This window comes from Anopheles stephensi, chromosome 3 (genome assembly GCF_013141755.1).
Source record: "Anopheles stephensi strain Indian chromosome 3, UCI_ANSTEP_V1.0, whole genome shotgun sequence".
NCBI classification, from domain to species: domain Eukaryota; kingdom Metazoa; phylum Arthropoda; class Insecta; order Diptera; family Culicidae; genus Anopheles; species Anopheles stephensi.
The window spans coordinates 66,220,212-66,240,062 of NC_050203.1; the positions used below are offsets into that span (position 1 = coordinate 66,220,212).

Genomic DNA, 19,851 nt, shown 5'->3' on the forward strand with positions numbered 1-19,851 from the left:
ATTTGATAAGCAATTTTGTTGGGTGGCGTAGACAGATGAGCAGTTCTAGGGAGGACTGGTATGACCTAAACACGCCAGCATGCGCTTCGAGCCTTTTGGAAAGCGAAGGCAAAATTTCTTGGATGATTCTCGAAAAATGTATTCTAACAGTAGTTTTAGTTTTACCGCCTATTAGATGACAGAGATATACAATGTTATCCGTAAAAGCTCTTGAAACAAATCTTAACCTGCACTTCCACCTAGTACCAAGTTCCAGTTAAGGCTATGCTTAAGAACTGGTAATGATGATGAGTCCCAAATTACGGTACGTTTGTTGTACTTACATTAAACATTCGATACTACTTACCAACAACATGTACATACTTAGTTAAACAAAAGTATCAATTTCTCATATTAAGGAGTCACCACAAAGAACACCAAAGCAGTTATATTAATTCAATAGTATTTCTTTTTGGTTTTTATTTTTTCAATAGAAGCTTACAGGTTTCGTTTACCACTCGCCCAGGGTGTTGAGCCCGCCCGTCACGGTTTTTTTGTTTGTTGTTGTTTCCATCTGTATTACACTCTTAACTTATCGCTTCATACCTTGTACCGGGTGAATGGAGCAGCAGGGAAAACGGAAAGAAAATATGAGATTTTTTTTTTGTTTCCACAACATACTGTCTTTCTATTTTGTGTTTCCTTTCATTAGTTTTGTTTTCCCATTTCTTCATTTCTTCTTCCTTCTCAATTCCCTATAATCGATTTTTTGTTAGTGATATTGTAACGTTTTTCCCCCCATGTTTATGCGGTGCTTTCTGTTGGACTTTGTGAACGATGAGTGCTTTGATCCTTGTCGGTGTGTATGTATGTGTGGTTTGGTTTTTTGGGAGGTTTCGACTGTTGTTATATTAAGTGGAATCTTAGCTAAAGGGTTGTACAATAATCTTCCGTTCGGTAGTTTTTTTGTATAAGTGTTTACTCATCAGCTCTCTGCTTCTGTCACTTGCCCAAGATAGACAGTGAGAGAGAGAGAGAGAGTGCGTATGAGAATCCTTCCGTAAAAGGATTCTCTTCTCTTTCGTCCTCTGACGTTTGCTTGTACCTTCTAAAACTCTAACAAGTTATAATGCTTTGCTGGATGCGTGAAACGAACCGTGCATCAGATGAGTGCCGGAGTCTCGAGTTTTGTATCGTTTGCAACCCCCGTTTGGATTGCTCCTCTTAGTGAACATCCCGTTTTCCCTCTTTTTCTTTGGATTGTTTTTCAGCTTTCCTTTCCTGTATTATTAGAGATTATTTTACCGTGTAAAACATAAACATAAATGCAATTATGTTACAGTGATGGGCATGTTCCAGAGTCTTTATTATGGGTTTTCTGTATGCACATGATCTGTGAGCCGTTTTGTTCTTCATCGGGTTCCTGCTTGCGAGAAGTTCCGGTCCCGGGTTGTTAGTATTTATTCTGCTGCAATAACAGTTTTTCGCCTGTCTCTTAATTTTCTCTGCTTCCTCTAAAATGATAGTGGTAAATTTATTATACGCTTCTAAAATTGATTCCATCAGTAGTCGCTTGCATCTCACTTCGTTGCTCTTGCTTGCCACGGTAGTGTGACAAAACGATTGGCTCACGACCGATCGTTCGACTGGGTTTTCCACCCTTTGCCCGCTTTTCTTCCTTTCTACAGCTATTTAAGCTACCTTGTTTCTATTAGTTTGTCATCATCGCTCAGCGCCTCACCGCGAAGGTTTAACCCAGTCAACTGCACAGCGAAGTCGACCGGCTGAGGTGAGCGATTGAATGTGTTGGTCCGTTTTAACAGCGTGTGTGTTGGGAGCGTTTCAGTATCTTCCTCTCTGTTCGCTTTCTATGCAGACAGCTTTTTTTTGCTGTTGTCTTATTTTCCTGTTCTGTTTGTTTATGAATAATTTCATTCTACAGTAGCTTTAATAAAGTAATTTTGTTTTTGCTTTTATTAAACATTTTCTTTAATTTTTGTCTTTGTTTTCAACTCCAACTTGCTTATCTTTTATCCATTCGGATTTTATATATATATGCCTACTCGTGAGGGAGATATGAATACCATCTTGTTGTGTGTGTGTGTTTTTTCTTTCTCTCGCATTTTCTTATCCTTCTTTACTTATTTATCTTTGTGTGTGAGTGTGTTTTTTTGTTCTTCTTCGTGATTTTTAAGTGTATAAGTTACGACATAGTAATAACATTATGCCTTCTGTTTTTTGTTCCTTTTCTTCCGGACTCTTTATCCTTCCGAAGTATCCTATCCAAATGGGGGAATCGAAAGCATTGGGATAGGTTCTAGCTTTCCTGGTTCGATTTTGGGCATCAGGTTTGATGGCGAGATCAGTTTGCGAGATCCTAGTTTTTGGATAAAGAATATATATATAAGAACTACAAGCTATGGTTCTTCATTTCTACAGTAGATGCGAATTGCCGCTCACTTTGTTGTGCCTTTGCATCACTTTTAAGTCTCGTAAAGGGGGTGTCTTATATAAAAAATTGATTATCAAGTCGGGTTTTAGAGCACGGCTCTAAGATTTTCGTTTGCTTAAAACGTGTATGCTTTTGCATTTTTCTTTTTGCAGTGCACTCATCTTACATTGCCAGGGTTTGGTTGAATGAGTTTTCGGTTCCTTTTTTTCTTTTTAAACACATTTTGCAGATAACTTTTGCTCCGCAATAAAATTTGGAATAACTCATTTAAATTAAAAAATGATCAAATTACAATAAAATAAATTTAATTGAAACATTATTTTGCATTATTTTCACGGTAGGGTAATATTGATATGATGTTTTTTTACACTCTTTGCAGAAAAAAAGCTAGAACCAATAACGCATCAAACAAACCTTAAACATCTCCCTCAACTTATTTCAGTTGAATGTGACACGATTTCCAACAGAGCTCACCTCAAGTCTCTAGAGAAAAACAGCTGTTGATCAACCTGGAATTCAAGAGAAAGCATTTGCAAATGCTTCATGTTCGATATAATACACCGTATCTTACACATTGCGGATTGTAGTTTCGCGATTCGGGACAGAGCGACGACCCTCGCAGGGCTCGCTTAAGTTTCGCACGTGCGATTAATGTATAATTTTGTTAAATTTCACTATCTATTGCATTTACAATCACTGTCCTTTCGTTTAGAGCTGAAGCTTTCCAGTAGCCGAAAGCCCAACTCCCTACCTTTCCCTCCCTTAGCCCTGTACGTAAGTTAAACTAGTAGTCAATCGGCAAGCATAAATGTTGAAGCTCTAACTTGTTGTCCACTAATATCTTTCTTGTTTAATCTGCTTTCCCTTCCTTTAATTTTTTTTTCTTTCGTGTGTTGTGTTTTACAATTTTACAACCAACCGATCCTACACGTGGGGATCGTGTTTCCTGTGCGATCGTGATTTCACACAGTGAACGCGATCGGTCGGATTGCATTAGCTCGTCAATTCTTGGGTCGCTTTAGGGTGCTCTCCGTACCTGCCCCAGTGGTTCTCGCTGTACAACGTCGAACGTGTGCTAAATGGGGATTTCGCTAGTGTTTTTTTTTTTTGGGTGTCTTTAAGCCTAGTTCTAAATCTAAACCATCAGCCTTCCGTCGCTGCACACCCGCCGAGCCCGTGCACTGACCGTGTGGGGGCTTACGTTCACGTTCGAACCACATAAAAACCCGGTAACAGCGGGTCCGTGCACGGGACCCTCGGTGCCAATGAGTGTCATTTTGCTTCCAATACACATTGATCTTATTTACAGTACGCTACATGTTAGTCGCAGTTTTTTTCTTCTCACAATAATTTCTGTGTGTGTGTGTGTGTGGGTTTTGTTGAATGAGATCTTTTTCACAATATCTTACAAACTTATGAAAAACCCGGAAAAGGGAAGTGAGATAGGTACAGACCTACTGGGCCACAGTGGAGGCCTAGTGGTGTCTAGATGGAACAGGGAAAAGCTTTTCTTTTTGAGCTCTCCGGAAAGAATCCGTGCTTGGTAATGTGCAGTGCATGTGATCAGTGTGATAGGATGGTTCGTTGCGATTCGTGTCGCATAGTGTCGCGGTGAAAAGTGTGATTAAAAAGGCACGAGGGAAATTTCATGTGTTGTTTTTCATTATTGTGTGTGTGTGTGTGTTTGTCTTGTTCTGCTGGGGAAAAGAGTGTTTTTGTGTCAAGTTCCTTCTAGAAGCTCTACTACGTGTGAGGTTTTGATCTAGATTATTTTTTAAAATTTTAATAAGCTTCAGCGATTATAAAGAAAATTCTGTAATTTATGGAAAAACATCTTTTTAGCATTAAATAAAAAAAAATCATTTATGATCAAGCCAAAGAAGATTTTAAACAAGAAGGGGAGGACATTCGAAGAAAATCACCGATAAAATCTGGTTAAATCCCAATGAACTCTCCCGGGAAAATGGCAAGAAAATCTACCATTTCCATCTAACTTCAGCATGGCTATGCCGGATTTACATGCCCTGCTTAAGATATGGCCCCCGTATGCCAATGTAAAAGCGCCATTGTTCTTGTGAAAAAAGCGTACCCAAGGTTTCCCGTAATCGGCAAAGTAATTCGTTCATTGGTTTGAGTGTGGAACAAAGCCTCAGCTCCTCGGGCTCCTGGAAGGTGAATGCGGTCTCTCGGTAAATCCACCCCGCTTCGATGTAAAGGAATCGATAAGAAAACACCAAAGGCATCTGTTGCGTTGCTTATTAGATTTTCACGTTATTATGTTTCACTGTTTCCCAGAGCCGCCGCCAGTGGTTCCTACCCGGCGAGTTGTGGAATTTTCTGTCTTTCTTGTGGCGCTGTGGAACCTTTTGTCCTGCCGTCGCGTGACACAGCTGTACGACCGGGCCAAGGTTCATTAATAATGCTTCCGGCTGTCGGCAGTGTAATGATGGGACGATTGATATTTGGTAGACTAGTCAATGCGTCGTGATGACGTATTAGACGTAACTCAGGTTTTGATGAGAGATTTTTGGGTAAGGAACAATATCCACTGCTTAAATTGAAGAATTTGAAAAAGCCTAGACAACTTCATTGAAAGAAGCAGTTTAACAAAAGCTTTAACAAATTTAATCACTAGTCCGGGCATGCCTGGCCTGCATCCACGAAGAAGCAGTGGTAAATTGAATTATCTTAAGACCCGTAGTGTATCATTTGCGAGCAGCACAGCACAGCTCATCGAAGTATCGATTTGAAAGCGGACGCTCGTGCAGTGCTTCCGACTGGTCTGGCTAGCTGACAGACGCTGTCTAAACGGCCCAGCCGGATCTATAATCTCCTCCGAAAGCCGGTCGAGAATTGAGTGGTCCGGTCCCCGGTGCTATCTTCCCGTAGCCGAGCGGCCCGATGGCTCTAAAATGATTACGATGTGATTATTCGCGGCGCGCTGGACACTGCCGGGGCAGTGTGCGTGTGCGTATGGGTGCGAAATTTCATAATTGAATTCTTGATTACTATTGACGCTGTCAGGGTTCGTTTCGGACGGGCGTGGTGGAAAAACGCATCCATCCCATCATAATCGTCATCGTCATCCGCATCCGCCGTCAGCATCGGTCATTTTCCACCAGGGGACACCGTCAAGGGACTTTTGGGGGGAAAATTGTGGAGAAAAATGCCTCTCTAACTTCAATCCACCAGGGGAACCGTGGAAGCGGACTCCTCACGGGAATCAAATTATAAAATCTTCCATCAACATCCGACGCTGCAGTTCGATTGGTGGCGTCAAACGGTCAAGGTTCGCTCAACGATCAGCAGCAAACCTACGGCATGGGATATGTGATAATGGAGCCCTCGGAAAGGGACGTAGACTCTGGTGCGTACGTGTATGTGTGTGTTTGTTAATTGGTTGGCCTGATTTTTACGGGGCTACGAACAGCCGCCATAGGATGATAGAAAATCAATTACACGTTCAAGTGCATCCAGTGCATGTGTGTGGTGGATGTGTACCAGTAATGCAGCTGTTTTACTCCCATTTTCACACCCAACAACTGCATGGCAGCATTCAGTTCGCGAAACCTTTTATTCTACGACTACGGTTTTTTTGTTCGTTCCGCCGTGTAAAGCAATCGTCCATTTTAATTTCTGCTCGCCGTAAGAAAAGGGAAGTAAATTAATTACACTGCTCTAAGATCTATTGACGTTTAATGGCTAGGAAGCGGCAGGGTAAATCGCGCCTGAAGTTGATTGGAGTATAATTACTGCAGCTGGTTCTAGATCTAGATTGTCCAACCAGGTTTTAACGCTAAAGATTGTTCCCAAGATCAAAAGAGCTGCTGGCAAACCGACGGAAAGCAGCAGCGGGAAAAAGTGTCCAGTGCAAGTGAAGGTTTTCTTTTAAGCTGCTTATAATCATGCTTTTGCTTTCCTGTGATCATTCGATGGAGAAAAAATTCCTTTTTTTTGCTGGAATGATTAATGTCATTAAGCGGGATCTTTTTATATTACTAGTGCTCAAAATGTCTACCACTAGGACTTTTCAAACTCAGAACCTTCAGAACTTTTTGGACCTAAATCACAATGCCGAGTCGAGTCTTGGCTACAGCAAGCAAGTTCCTATACGTCTCTCAAGACAAATTAAAGCTACTTCAAGAACTGTCCCGCAGCATTTCCTGAGCTTAGGACAACACGCAAAATTTGAATATCTGATGTCTCGTTTTTCTTCCCTTCCCAGCGATGATGATTACCACAAAGCCTTCGGTATTTGTTGTCTCATTCCTTTTTCCCAGTGCCAAAAATCATTTTGGTTTACTTTTACGTTCTTGCTAACTGTCCCCTCATGGGGTGCGGTTTTTTCCGTGGTTAATTCGTTCCCAGTCTAGGCCTAGGTCTTTTCCTAGCTCACAACGCTTCCGCAATGGTGCCACGTTCAAGGAATTAGACGTCGCCTGTGCCGCCGGTCGTGAAATGGAGAATAAACAAACGTAGAACGAGGGAACTTCTAAATGCCAAAAACTAAAGATCTGTCCACGTCAGCAGAAAAACGTGGAGAGGAAAAAAATTGAGCAAAGCATCTTGCCGGAAGAAGCCCTGCATCTTTGTGATACAAACCACCGGTTTTGTCCACTTTGGTTTGCTCCAAGTCAGTGAAACAGTCAGCGTGGTTCTTCGGCGGGAAACAAAAATCAAATATGAAAGCGCGGGATGAGGTCTTTATCTTGAAATTAGGGCATGGAATTAAATTACAGCTGCCGGCCGTTGACTGTGATCTTCCTCGGGGTTTCATTTTCTTTTTCTGTGTGCGAATGGGGATGGTGGCAATGATAAGATTAAAATGCGCCAATGAATTTTCACTTTTCTTGGCCGAATGGAGAAAAATGGTCGCTGTGGATCTGGTGTGCTCTCTCCCATTTTTTGTAAGCATTTCCCTGAAGGAGGCACACACTTCTTGGTACGGTTATCATTATGACTGCTAAAAAAATGTGCAAATTTGTACCAACAGCTGGCGATAATACTGGTTGGTGTGTTTTTATTTCTCTTCTTGCGAATTGAGATGAGATAAGATTAAAATTGGATTTCGATGTGGTAGATAACAAATCTCTGATGGTGATGCGATAGTGGATTCAAATGAAGGAGTTTGGATATACTAAAGAGTTTTGAAAAAAACCCATGGTATTTCTCCAATTAATTAAGGCTTTCTTAAAAAATTAACAAGAATCATCAGAAATTATCCAATGTTGTATGGTTTGTTGAAGTAGCTTGATATCCAATTACTTCTTAATCCTAAAGAACCTCAGAAGTTTAGCTAGATCCTCAGAACAGTCATCACCAAACCATATTTTAGACATTAGACTTTGGATAAGGACTAGAAGTAGCTCAACCCTCGGGGAATATCTTGGGCAAAGAGTGATGCAACTCGAATATAGATGTACGCTCCAGAAACACTCTCCATTTACAAAACCTCTTGGGCTATTCAGTATTCAAAAACGCATTCACTGAGAACTCTCTGAGTTCTAGACATAACAGACGAAACCATTGCAGGACCACATGCCTTACTGCTCTTTACCAAGAATTACACTCGGTATTCTCCATCGGAGCGGTCTAGCCATTAGAATCGGATAACTAACCCGAGCAAAAACCTTGGACTGTGAGATGTGATAAGCCTAGATTGAAATGGGCTTATGGTCTGGATACCTAATAGCCGGATGCTAAACGATGGTGGTTTGAAGAACTGGTCAGACTTTCCAGAAATTAACATATTATGCATGATGTTGCCTGAATAGAGAGCATCCAAATATCCAACTAGTGCTCCTCGATTCCTCGAATACATCAAACTCCACTAATCACTGAATTAAAATTGCATCAAAAAGTGAGCTGAAATTTTCCGCTGCGCAACCTGTACAATTATTTACCGCCACCATGTCTCGTCAATGCTAACTCGTGGTGGTAACTTTTTCCCGATACCAGAAAATGTTGTTGTTGTTGTTGCTGCGAGTTTTGGAAAATTGTTACAAACTTGCAAAGTATGAAAAGTGCTCCGACCGACTCGCAGGCAGGCAAGGCAAGCTTTTCCAATAACAAGCTAAATTGATGCAACAACGATTCGTTACCGACCGAGGACGGTTGGGTTGGGTGAAAAACTTTAACGAAAAATGGCACCGGGTTCGCGTGCTCCATCATTGAATTGCCACGGGTATGATGCCATTAATTAAAAAGTTTATTTTATAATTCCCATATTTATGCTGCCAGTGCCCGTGGTACAGCTCGCGGTGCCGGAGCGTAGCGCGGGCAGCCTCGAGCAGTGATGGATAGGATTCGGTGCTTCGCGGTACAAATGTATCACGAACGTACCGAGGCATGTTGGACTTTTGGACCTTGCTGAGGGCAAAAAAGAAAAGCTGCACTGACATAGAAGGAAGAAAGTGGAAATAAATAAAGGATTGAGATTCTCGGATCGTTTTTCTTCCGGCAGAAGTTGTGCGGGTTTGTTAAGCAATAGTGGTGCAGCGCCGGTTTGACGGTTTGCATGATCGAAGACGGGGATGATGATGCATCCAACATTCAGCTCTGTATTTCTTGAGCGTGTTTTTAGCATAAAGTCGGAAAATAATTTTTGGCTTTCCGAGTTTGGGAGTGTCCTTACTTTTTGTTTCCCCCCCATCCCCTTCGGAAAGGTCTCAAGGGCCCGCCAGCCAGTCAAGGACTGTTTTGGGTTTGATTGCGCCCCATTCGCCATTGAACCGTGATGCTACGGTTCGCATGCCCCGAAAGTGGAAAACAATCTAGAAAAATCAATGCAAATCGCACCACGGCATCATGCTATTGCCCAGAGTTCTGAGAAAATATTGGTACCATGGCTTTGCTGGTTCCGGATGGAATGGGGAAGACTAAGAGCCATATTAAAATGCATCCACTAAAGCGAAATTTCTGCCTTCTGAGTTGGTTGGGTTTGCTTTGCCGAAAGGATTCTTGTTGAAGGACGGCCTAGTTTCAACCGCTTAGCGCCGCTTGCTCATGCATGAGCGAAATTCAGCGATTGTTTTCTCGGGGGAATGGAAGGTTTAAAAAAACAGATGATGCAGGTCAAATTTCACTCAACCGATCATAGCTGGTGGTTGTTAACGGGTGATTTCACTGCGTACATGCCAAACAGGGTACATGTATGGGAGCTGTGCTTATATTTTCCTCCAAGTGGCGTTGTTAGTGCCTCTCCAATGAACAGCAATATTGCTTGACCACCAAAGCTCAACATAAAAATTCATAAATACAGAATCAATTTCTTTGCAGCCTTTTTTGGAGCATTTTCATAGATCGTTTGGAATAAAGAAAGCGAGCTCTTATGTTTTTTAAAGCTCCAATCTCTTTTGGCTTGATCAATATACTCTACTTGAACACTATAAGAAAGGACTAATATCGGGACTCTTAAATATGAGATTAAATAAAATATTTTTAAATTAAGAGAACATTTTACACGTAACAAAAAAGACTTTACTTACTCATCGTACCTTCAAACCCCGGCATCTCGCTTCGATTAATAATTTTAAAGCTGATAAACACTCACACACGGGGCCAAGAATCGAAGGCTGGATTTCCGGCCTTCCCAACTTTCCTCTCGTCCATCATCCATCGCCGTTGAATTACAACAGTGTACAACAGGGTAAGAAAATATACGCAATATTTTGTAATAATGATCGAGCGACAGATAGACAGGATTGGAAGTGAGAGATAGTGCTTGAAGCCGTCGGAAAAGTATGCTTCTGCGTTGAAAATTATTAACATACGCTCGACCCTTTTACCGTTTCTTAACTGCACCCTGGTTTGTTTTCTCTTCCCTCTGTTGGTTCCTTTCGTTTGTGGCAAACTGTGATAGTTATCGTAAGAAAAATATATGGCTTTGACAGTTTGAGTTTCAGTTTTGAGTAATAGTTTTAGCTTCCTTTTGTTGTTTTGTCCGTTTGCTTTTAACATCTTTTTCACTCCCTGCTGGCCTTCTGTTCGGTTCTCGATATTAAATTCTAAGCACCGTGAGCATCTGTCGTGTTCGTATCGTTATCGTATCTATACTTATTGTCACAAAAGTGTTTCTTCACGAGAAAAAAACAGGAAGAGAAAGGAAAGAATAAGAAAAAGAGACAGAAGATAGCACCGTTTTGCAATAAAGTTAGGCAAGAGTTGTCACACGGTTTTTAAAGGTGTTTGAGGGATCTTTTGAATTTTTCACTCTTTCTTTTTGAAAAACTGGGGAAAAAGAAACTACCAAACTTTTCTAGGGGAAACTATCCTTTTTACAAATTGTTAAAGCAGCCAATTGCAATTATTCCATATTCTAAACGGGTGTTTGGGTGTTACCGCATGCAACGTTCTCTAATAAGTTTAGCTGTTCTACTCTACATCGGATCGATAAGCTTCTAATCGTTTTGTTTGTTTCTGTTTTTTTTTGGTTTTGCTTTACTTTTCAATATACAATTTAGTTCAGCGGGAAGACAAGGTTCACTTATACATACTCGTAGGTGCACATTCGCATTCAGTTAAGGTAGCACCTGCGTACTCACTCCAATTTTGTGGCTGTTTTTGTTTTTCGTGAGGGGACTTTCTTTCAATGCCAAATATTCGCTTTTTGTTTGAAAAACTCGTTCCATTTTTTTTATAATAAGCGATTAAAGAAAATTAAAACATACAAATAAAGTAATATTATTCAAAAATATTCACAATCATACTTACGGAACATAAAACAGACAAGAAAGAAAAGAGAAGAAAGAAGTGAAGAGAGAAATCAAACCCAATCAACATATTTCGGAATCAACGCAAACAGTTTGGTAGGTATATGTAGGTGGTTTCAGCTTGTATTGTGTGTTTGTTTTCGTTTTTCAAACTTACTCTCTTTATTGGACGAGATAAAGTAGTAGTAGTAGTAGTTTTTCGATCGAGTTCATGTGTCTAGTTAGTTAGCTGGGTTTGCTCTGCCGACCGACCGAGAATCGGGCCCTATTCGTACTAGATTTCCACTCGAGGTTGTGTTCATTCACCCTTCACTGATGATGCTACACTAATTAATGGATTTTGTTTGCATTTTCCTTTAAATAATGATTAAATTCGACTTCGGTCCTAATAATTGCTCACCGATGAAAATGATTCGAATGATCGTTTGAATACTTTTTTCCTTACTGTTTTTTTTTCCATTCCACGCCGAATGGAGAAACTATACGTTATATGACTAATGAAACGCTGATCTACCGAGTCGATTTTTTTTATTTCTATCTGTTCGTTTCAAGTGTTTTAACTTAAAAGAAATGCTTGAAAAAGTTGCTTATTAGAAGGACTTTTTTACTCTTCAGTTGGTATCTAAAATCATAGGCTATAGACTCTCTCTATCTTCAGGACGATAATTTCTCGCCATCGGTAAGACATTTTCAATTGAGTTTGAAGGTGTGTTTTAGTGTTTTTTGTCAATGTGTTTCATAAGAAGAAAAAAGAAGAAAAAAAGTAAAAAAAGCACAAAAAACAGTTTAAAAGAACAGATGAAACTTACTGATCGCGCGCTTCTTCTCACGTCGGCTCCTTCCTTAATATACACAGGAATAATGTTCTTTACAGTGCTACTTACATTTATTAGTGTGTGTGTGTTTACGTGTCGTTTACCGTATGCTTACACCATTAAGGGTAGTATCTACTCTACTTACAGAGTGTGTGTATTTGTGTTTTTCTGTGTGTATGTTGTAAAACCTTTTATTACACATGGCATTTGCTTGATTTGGTTTTTCCACTTTCATTTGTCTTCCCTTTTTTAAGTTACCTAATTTTTTCGAAAATTAAATTATCGTAATCGCTTTGTTTTCGATTGTAAATAGTTAAATAAATGAAAACTAGAACCACCGAATTAGAGAACCGAAATAGAAAGAAGGGACCGAATTGATCGAGCTTACGTTTCTTTGCGTGCAATTTCTGCTGCCCGAATTTCCTTCTCATCCTTGATTGGTGGGATCGATATTACGCTTCGTTGCCGTATGTAAACCTAATCACACAGATTTTCTTCATGTTTTATTCTTCTCACCCACAATTTAAAGTTCAGTTCGAGCATGCATCGTCTTCGATATGGTCTGTTTTCCTTCTGTTTCCAGAAGCAAATTTTCACCGATCAAGATCAGGTGGAAAACTGTTCGCTGTCCCGGTGCCACAAAATCACATTTCAGTCCAGTTCGCACGCGGTTGTGTGTGTGTTTTTAAAGGCTTTCACCATGCATCGATTTGCTTTGCACCAAATTTTCCTTCGTCGCGCCGTGTTCGAGGAGCGGAGTTTCGGTTTTTCAAAAGGAGTTTGAAAGACTTTCACTGGGTGCTTCCCGCACTGCTCCGCTTCACTAGTTTCTGGTCAGCGTTTTCGTTCGCTTGGCCGTCATCAACCGGACTGGATCAGCTAGAACGGTGTGCGGTTGGGCTGTGTGTGTGTGTGTTTCGGGTGGTGTGTTGTTTTGGGAAGGTGGAAAAAAATTTCATGTTATCACCATGAACAAAAATGGACAAGAAGAAAAAATGCATTGTTTCACTATGATTCACTGGACTGGAGGGGAGGCTTTTTGAGTGGTTTACTCCCGATTTTAGTTATGGTGAAAATACTCACTGCAAATGGAAAAATAGAGAGAAAGAGAGAGAGAGAAATGGTAGAATGAAAAATGTTTTTTTTTGCTGTTGGTTCGATCTACTTAATTGTCAAAGTGTTTTGGGGATGAATGTTTTGGAAAGTGGTGTTTGTGTGCTAGAAAACACATATAAAAAGGTGATAAAACTGTATAACATACATACAACGAGAAATGGTAACAAACATTAACAAAAACAAGTTGACCATTTTGTTTAAAAAAAAGGTGTAAAAAATAAAAGGGAGAGATAAAAGATAAAAATACAATTATGAAGCATCACACAAGGAAAACAACACACCAAACACGTAAAAGTGAAACGAAATGCGGCAAAACACAAAAGAGTATCCAAAAATAAAACAAGAAGAAGGAAATTTGGTGCAAAACTCGACACACACACAGTGAAAAACAAACACAGCCGGTTGAAAATGGAATAAAGGTGACGGAAAACGGCATACAGGGAGACAAAACTCATAGGTGGAAAAGAAAACTAGAACAATTTTTAAATTAAATAATAATATAATAAAATAGAGAGAGGAAAGCAAAACCAAAGCAAAAAAGCTCCACTAATTAAGTAAACGTTCACTGGAGAGAAGGAAAACATAATATTTTGCTATAGGAATGGAATAATTTAACAGTTTTAAAACCAAAAATTGCATGCTTTGTACAACGTTGGACGTTCGTGTGTTCTTTTTCCTCTTCTACTACATTCGTTCGTTAGTTCGTCTATTCGTTCGTTTCATTGTATGAGTCGGCTATACTCCCATCTCTTTTTTTGACGATAAAAGTACTACGGCAAACAAAACAGTTACGTGCGAGGTGATGACAGGGTTTGATTGTTTCGCTGAGAGTAATGTGGTCTTGTGTTTCTTCCATCGAGTTATAAGGATGTTGTGTGTGTGTGTGTTTGTGGGATATGTGTACAGGTGGTGTTGGTAATCGTATTAAAGAGAAGCATTTGGTTTGTACCCAAGATTTTTCCGCTGCAGGAACAGATGAATTTCGCGGAAGTTCGGTCGGCTCGCCTCGTTACGCTGCCAGCACTCGCACATCAGATCGTAGATTTCTCGCGGACAGCCCACGGGTATTGGAAGCAGAATCTGCAGAACGAAGATGGAAGAGAAACAAAATTTAAATAAAGTTTAATTTCCTTAATTAGTGATGAAAATTGATCTAAATCGTGATACGCTTGAAGAGGAAGTGTTATCTTAACGTTACGTGTTGCATTAAACGATTCCCCCACAAAAATACTCCGACAGACAACAAAACCGCCACGAGAAAATCCTTCCCAAAGAGAGTTTAAAAACTCTTCAAAAACATTACTACTGACCGTTAACCGACCTGTCTCTATGGCTGGTTGTTGTTAAAACATTCCCAAAACTCCTGCTAAAGCACTGCTAACTTCCACTTGAGACGGCGCTGCTTGAGATGGTGGTGACTACTTCAGTTGACATTTTTTTCCGAGTTCCGAAACTGTCCCCCAGCTCGGGTGCTTCAAAGCCGTAGTGAAGCGCTTCAAAAGAAGTAACGTGGTCGACCACTTTATCGTTTTAATTTACCAGAAAACGTGAACCCGTGGTGTAGAATAATGGTCCGAGCGAAGGTGGGCTTTCGGGTGACAAATTGGAGACGACGACGTGCAGCGTGGTGGGCGTTGTTGAAAAGTGACATTTAACAATTGTATAATGTTCATTACAGAAGTGGAAAAGGTTGCGATGAAGTGGTTTTTGAGTTTTTTCTGGGCAAGTGTACTACATCAAAAATAATGACGAACAGTACTGCACCGGAGCGAACGGGGATGGTGGCTAGCAGACGGAATGGAGGAGGACTAAGGATTGAAATTCAGTAAAAAGTATTCCTTTTTGCATCCGAAATTGTCTTTACAACGTACCGGCAGCCAGAGAATCAGTCAAACGTGGTTTGAATCTAATCTTCCGACAACAATTGAGTGCTGCCGGAAGCGATGGACAAGAGTTACATTCTTCATTTCATTTCATGACAGAATATGTAACATTCATTTTACTTCGCAAAGTGCTCTGTACCGGACGAATGAAGAAGAATTTCCACAAATATGCCACTGTTTTTTATTCAATCCACACCTGGAAAGAGGAGCATAAAATACAGAAAAAACGATCCAAACACACTCACACACCTAGCAACCACTGTCTGTGTGTCTGGCTTGCTTGCCGTACAGTGCGAACGAACCAGCGGACGAAGTAGTTATGGCGGGTAAGATGGTAAGCATTTCCGGGAAAAATTCAAGAGGCTCTTGTAAAATCGAGAAAAATCCAAACCCACCACTCCATTCTCTTCGCACCGTCAATCAATCGAAATTCGATTCGACGCGCCGAGCAGCGATGGCTTTGCAGTGCTGCACTTTTGCACCGTGACTTTGCTGCAAGATCGACGCCAACCCCATTAACGGTTGAGTGATGGGTGGAAAAGTGGTAACGGGGGTTTCCTTTGCTATGTCCTTCCGAGTAGGGGTTTTTTTTTGTTTTCTTTTTTGTCTGTCTGGTGCTGGGTTCCAGTTTTCCAGCGCATTGGTGATGGGGCGGCTATCAATTTGAATTATCACTGATGAAGAAAGACGCTTTCACTGGGTTGGTTAGGGGCGTACGATTGGATGCGATTTTTGTTTTTGTATCCAGCACGATGCAGATACCTTAACGTGTTTCCGATAAATATTGATGAAGTGAGTGGAACAATAGTTTCATTAATATATATTCTATAGCATTAATATTGTGATATATTTTATTTTAAATAATATGATCATTTGTTGGTCGAGTAGCTGGCTTTGTCTAAGCTATCTTCAGCAGTGTCTGATAGGTAAATCAGTCAGTTCTAGTTCTGTTGATGATTTAAATTTAAGGAAAGCTCTTTTATTACTTAAATAATGGTAGCTTCGTACGTACATCTTCCCCATTTTTTCTTCTTTTATATCCTTCGAGCCTGTTGAATTCTGGAATGCTCTCCCTCTCTCTCTCTGCTAAGCCTAACGACCTCTCTTAGGTCATGCCTGCCATTTCTGGCGCTCTAGACTTAATGATACCATGTTGGATAGCTAGATAGATAATTCTCACTACAGAGGGAAGCGATCCAGATGGGATTTAAACCTCGGTTCTGCCGTATGACGACCGGCACCGTTGACCGGACCTCCCGAACGCTGGAATGCTTACGTTCAGGTCTATGAATCTTATATCTTCTAGAAAATTCGCTACTCCCAAATGAGATTAGAGAACTTAACAAGGTTCAAAAATCAAATCAAGAAAGGTAGAAATGACCCTTAAATGCAGCACTGTTATTTGACAATTCAGATTCAATTCATCCTGTAGTTGCTGGAGTATTTTTATAAATTATTCATGGAAGCCTAAAACTGTATATTGCCTAAGATTTTGTTTTTTAATTGAACGTGGTTTCATAGACCTCATATAAGAATATTAGAGCCTTAGTCAGATTTTATTTTCCTTGGCTTTGTTACAGATGATCAACGGAAGTCTCTGAGAGATATACGGACAAGCCGAGATAATCATCAAGCCAACATTATGGAGTAGAGCAATACGGAGAAAAGAGTTTCTTTGGCTTGCAAATTAAAATCTCTTCACACACACACATTGAAAAAAAACCTTCCAAAGTACAACAAAGAAACTCTTTTTCCACCCCACAATGTTAACACCACCATGGCGGCGACCAAAGGCGACCGTAAAATTGATTCATGACATAAGCCTCGCGGCAACTAAACGTTCGCCTGCCCGTGCCTGGAATTCATCAGCTAAGTGCAACAGAGCGTCACTTAATGCTTATACATAATTAACCCTCGTGTTTATTGGAGCAAGTTAATAAGTTCACTTTTTCCCCTCGTCTCGGCGTGCTCCTTCAGGCACGGCCTGGCAAACCCCACGCACCAGGTTCTAAAGTGTTCAGGCTCGGGATTTTACATTAATCATGCATCAGCATCAATTCTTGTGTGAAGCGTGAAGCGGGACAGGACAAATCTCTTTTAGAATGGCGATGCTTAAAGTTGATTTTCACGGCACACGGAACGACTTAGTTTGCAACAACACCACACCGGGTCGGGGAAAGCCCGTACGGGGGTTTTCCCTTCCAGAACGCTTTTACCCGTTGAATTGCAACCGAGGGAATATTTGGGAATAAAATCGCTAGCAGTAATTTCAAGGTTCGAACCGTAGTTGCATCCGGTTGAGTGTAGGAACGTGTTTGTGGTGGTATGGTTAAGCTCATGCCGGAAGCTAAGGAAAGCCTACTTCGAAACGGCGTGCTGACGAGGAGAAGGCGAGTAGTAATCATTATTCATAGTGTAATTTAATATTTATTACAGCGCCAGATTGTGCGTGCGCTTTCGGTTCACCCGAAGCCTTCGACCGAAGAAGGATTGGTTCGAACTTGCACACCGCGTATAAACGCTGCTTATCCGTTCTGTTGTGCGATGGATTTAACCTAAAACCCATACAACCGTCGTATGGGAAACCAGAAAAGCCGGCTAGGAAACCGCGCGAAGACGTCAGCGCATGGATGGGGCATTAAGGTGTGCCACATGATATGATTGACGCCTGGCGGGGCCACCAGGAGGCTGTAGCGCCGAAACCGGCGGGAAAACGCAATAAGATTGATCCTTTCCGGCCGGTGGTACGCGTGTGGCAGGACGTTTGTTGAAACGTTTGAATTTTAAGTCACCACCACCTGTTCTGTAGCACGGTTTTCGGTTGTGAGGTTTTCGGCTGCTGCTTGCCAAGACGTGACATGGGACGCGACATTAGTCATTAATATTAATTACCTGATTAAAGTTTCAACTTTCCCCGGTACGGTACGGTAGTGCTTTCTTCCAGCTGTCTTTAGCACATTCGATGGGGAATTGGCAATATGGACTAGATGGGGTGGGCAATTAAACGCTGCCGACGACACATCTTGTGACGCGCCAGATGATACCGGATGGATGCCTGATTCGTTTAATTTCTAGTTGCTGACTTTGCGTCCCAAAAATCTGCCGCAATTGTTAAGAAGTTGTAGATAGCTAGACATTTCGGTTGCGTCAATCATTGCTCACACATGCTTCATGCGTGGCAAAAGTACTCAAGCACGTCATGTCCTTAATTTCCCACCGTGGCGTCATAAATATGACGCCATTAGAGGGGGATGGTAACGTTTTAACGGCACCGTTCCCATGTGTAGGAAAGTAGGCGCATGAATTTCATTAGAGTCAGGACCTAATAAACGTGATTAGTTCCCGCGCTTCCCCCGAGAGGGTGTAGGTGACTGCCGGCCCACCCTAGGGGTGGTGTTTGAACAAATGATGAATTTAATTATTTTTACACTTTCAAGACACGCATATGTGTGTGTGTGTTCTAAGGATACATAGGATTTAAAGTACATCACCAAACGAGCCTCGAGTGAGAGCTTGGGGGTTGATATTTACTCATTTTTCCCTGGGCGCGTCATTCTTTACGGTCATATCCCACCTACACACAGGGGATGATGAGCTCGGCAAAGGGGTTGCTTCCGGGTGTCGGGCGCATATGTGTGTGCTAAGCCGTTTTGTGTTAATGCTTTCCGAAGGCATTTAGAGTCAGAGCCCATGTGTCAGGTAGCAGCCAACCATTGGGGACCGGTATGGATTATTCACAGGTTCATCATTCATTCAGTGGTCCTAAGGAACCACAAAACCGGCTTTTGAAAATAGAACAAAATTACACATTTGACTGATGGGTCGAATGAAATGGTGATGGGTTTTGGTAGCATCCGGCTACAAGGGTACCCGGTTCGGTACAAGGGCGGTCGGCCGAATATTTGTCTAGCAGAAACACCTAAGTAACCCCCCGAATTCGTAACGTATAATGTCAACAGTCGAGAGGGAGAGAGAGAACATGGCTATGCATTATATATGTTCAAATTATAAATAGCTCAGCCAAATCCTTACGGCTCTAAAATGTGTCCCTTGTCGGCTTGTGTGGTTGATCGGTTGGTTGGTTAGTCTATGAATCAAATCTCTGATGTGTTTAACACTTACGCTGTCCTTGAGGCTGTTTTAAAGTCTCGGACGGTAGAGGTAATTTGGTGGGGTGCAATCAATTATAGTTTTAATGTTGATCTTTTCATGATTAGGAACTTCTTCTTCCTTGGCACTACAGCCTCGAGAGGTATCGGACCTGCCAATTTCTGGCTTTCTGTGACTACCCGCATTTTACCCTTAGTAAAGTCTTTAGTTGGGACGATTAAGAGTCTCAGACTATTGGAATAGCTTCGAGAGTGTATTCATGGTGCATTTTATAGCTTTTAGATTTAATCCTCTGTCTCAGTCATATACCATATCATATACATTTATTCTATCTTTTTCAGTCATATACCAGATTCCACAAGAACATATTCCCGGACTTTCTTTTAGAGATGAAGGACTGGATGGACCGACGGCTTCTCATGTCATAAGACAGGAGAAAGCTAGAATTCTAAGACGCACCAAAAATTCAGTTGAACTCCATTTTCCAAACTTTTACAAATATAAAACCAAATAGATTTCCAAATCCTTTGAAGAGCTTTCAGCGTTCCATTAACCTTCAAAAACATCATTTACCTTTCAAAAGAAATTGAATTCTAAATGTGATGGACAGACAGAACTTCTTTGTCCAAAAGTTGCGCCATAACTCTTCCATAACAGCAAATTGCTAAATGTGGGAAGATTCCGTCAAATTGTACCCATTTATAAAACACGGAAAAAGCTAATACAAAAGCTTCCCAAAAACAATAAAAAGGTATATTCCTAGGAAGCATACTCTACGTCACGCG

General features: G+C 41.1%; 1 protein-coding gene across 7 annotated transcripts in view; it reads right to left on the reverse strand.

Annotated features, from left to right (window-relative positions):
* Positions 1 to 425: 425 nt before the first annotated feature.
* The window catches only part of LOC118511743 (discoidin domain-containing receptor tyrosine kinase B), a 253,597-nt gene continuing 234,171 nt past the window's right edge, over positions 426 to 19,851 (reverse strand). For 5 of the 7 annotated variants that reach the window (XM_036055193.1, XM_036055195.1, XM_036055197.1 and 2 more), the window contains 2 exons: positions 14,024 to 14,153; positions 426 to 12,857 (listed from right to left, as the gene is read on the reverse strand). In XM_036055193.1, coding sequence (XP_035911086.1) covers positions 12,781 to 12,857; positions 14,024 to 14,153 — 207 coding nt within the window. In that variant the 3' untranslated portion in view covers positions 426 to 12,780. Of the gene's footprint in view, positions 13,040 to 13,807; positions 14,154 to 19,851 lie in introns of those variants that run through there. The other 2 variants (XM_036055200.1, XM_036055199.1) reach the window with 2 other exon arrangements.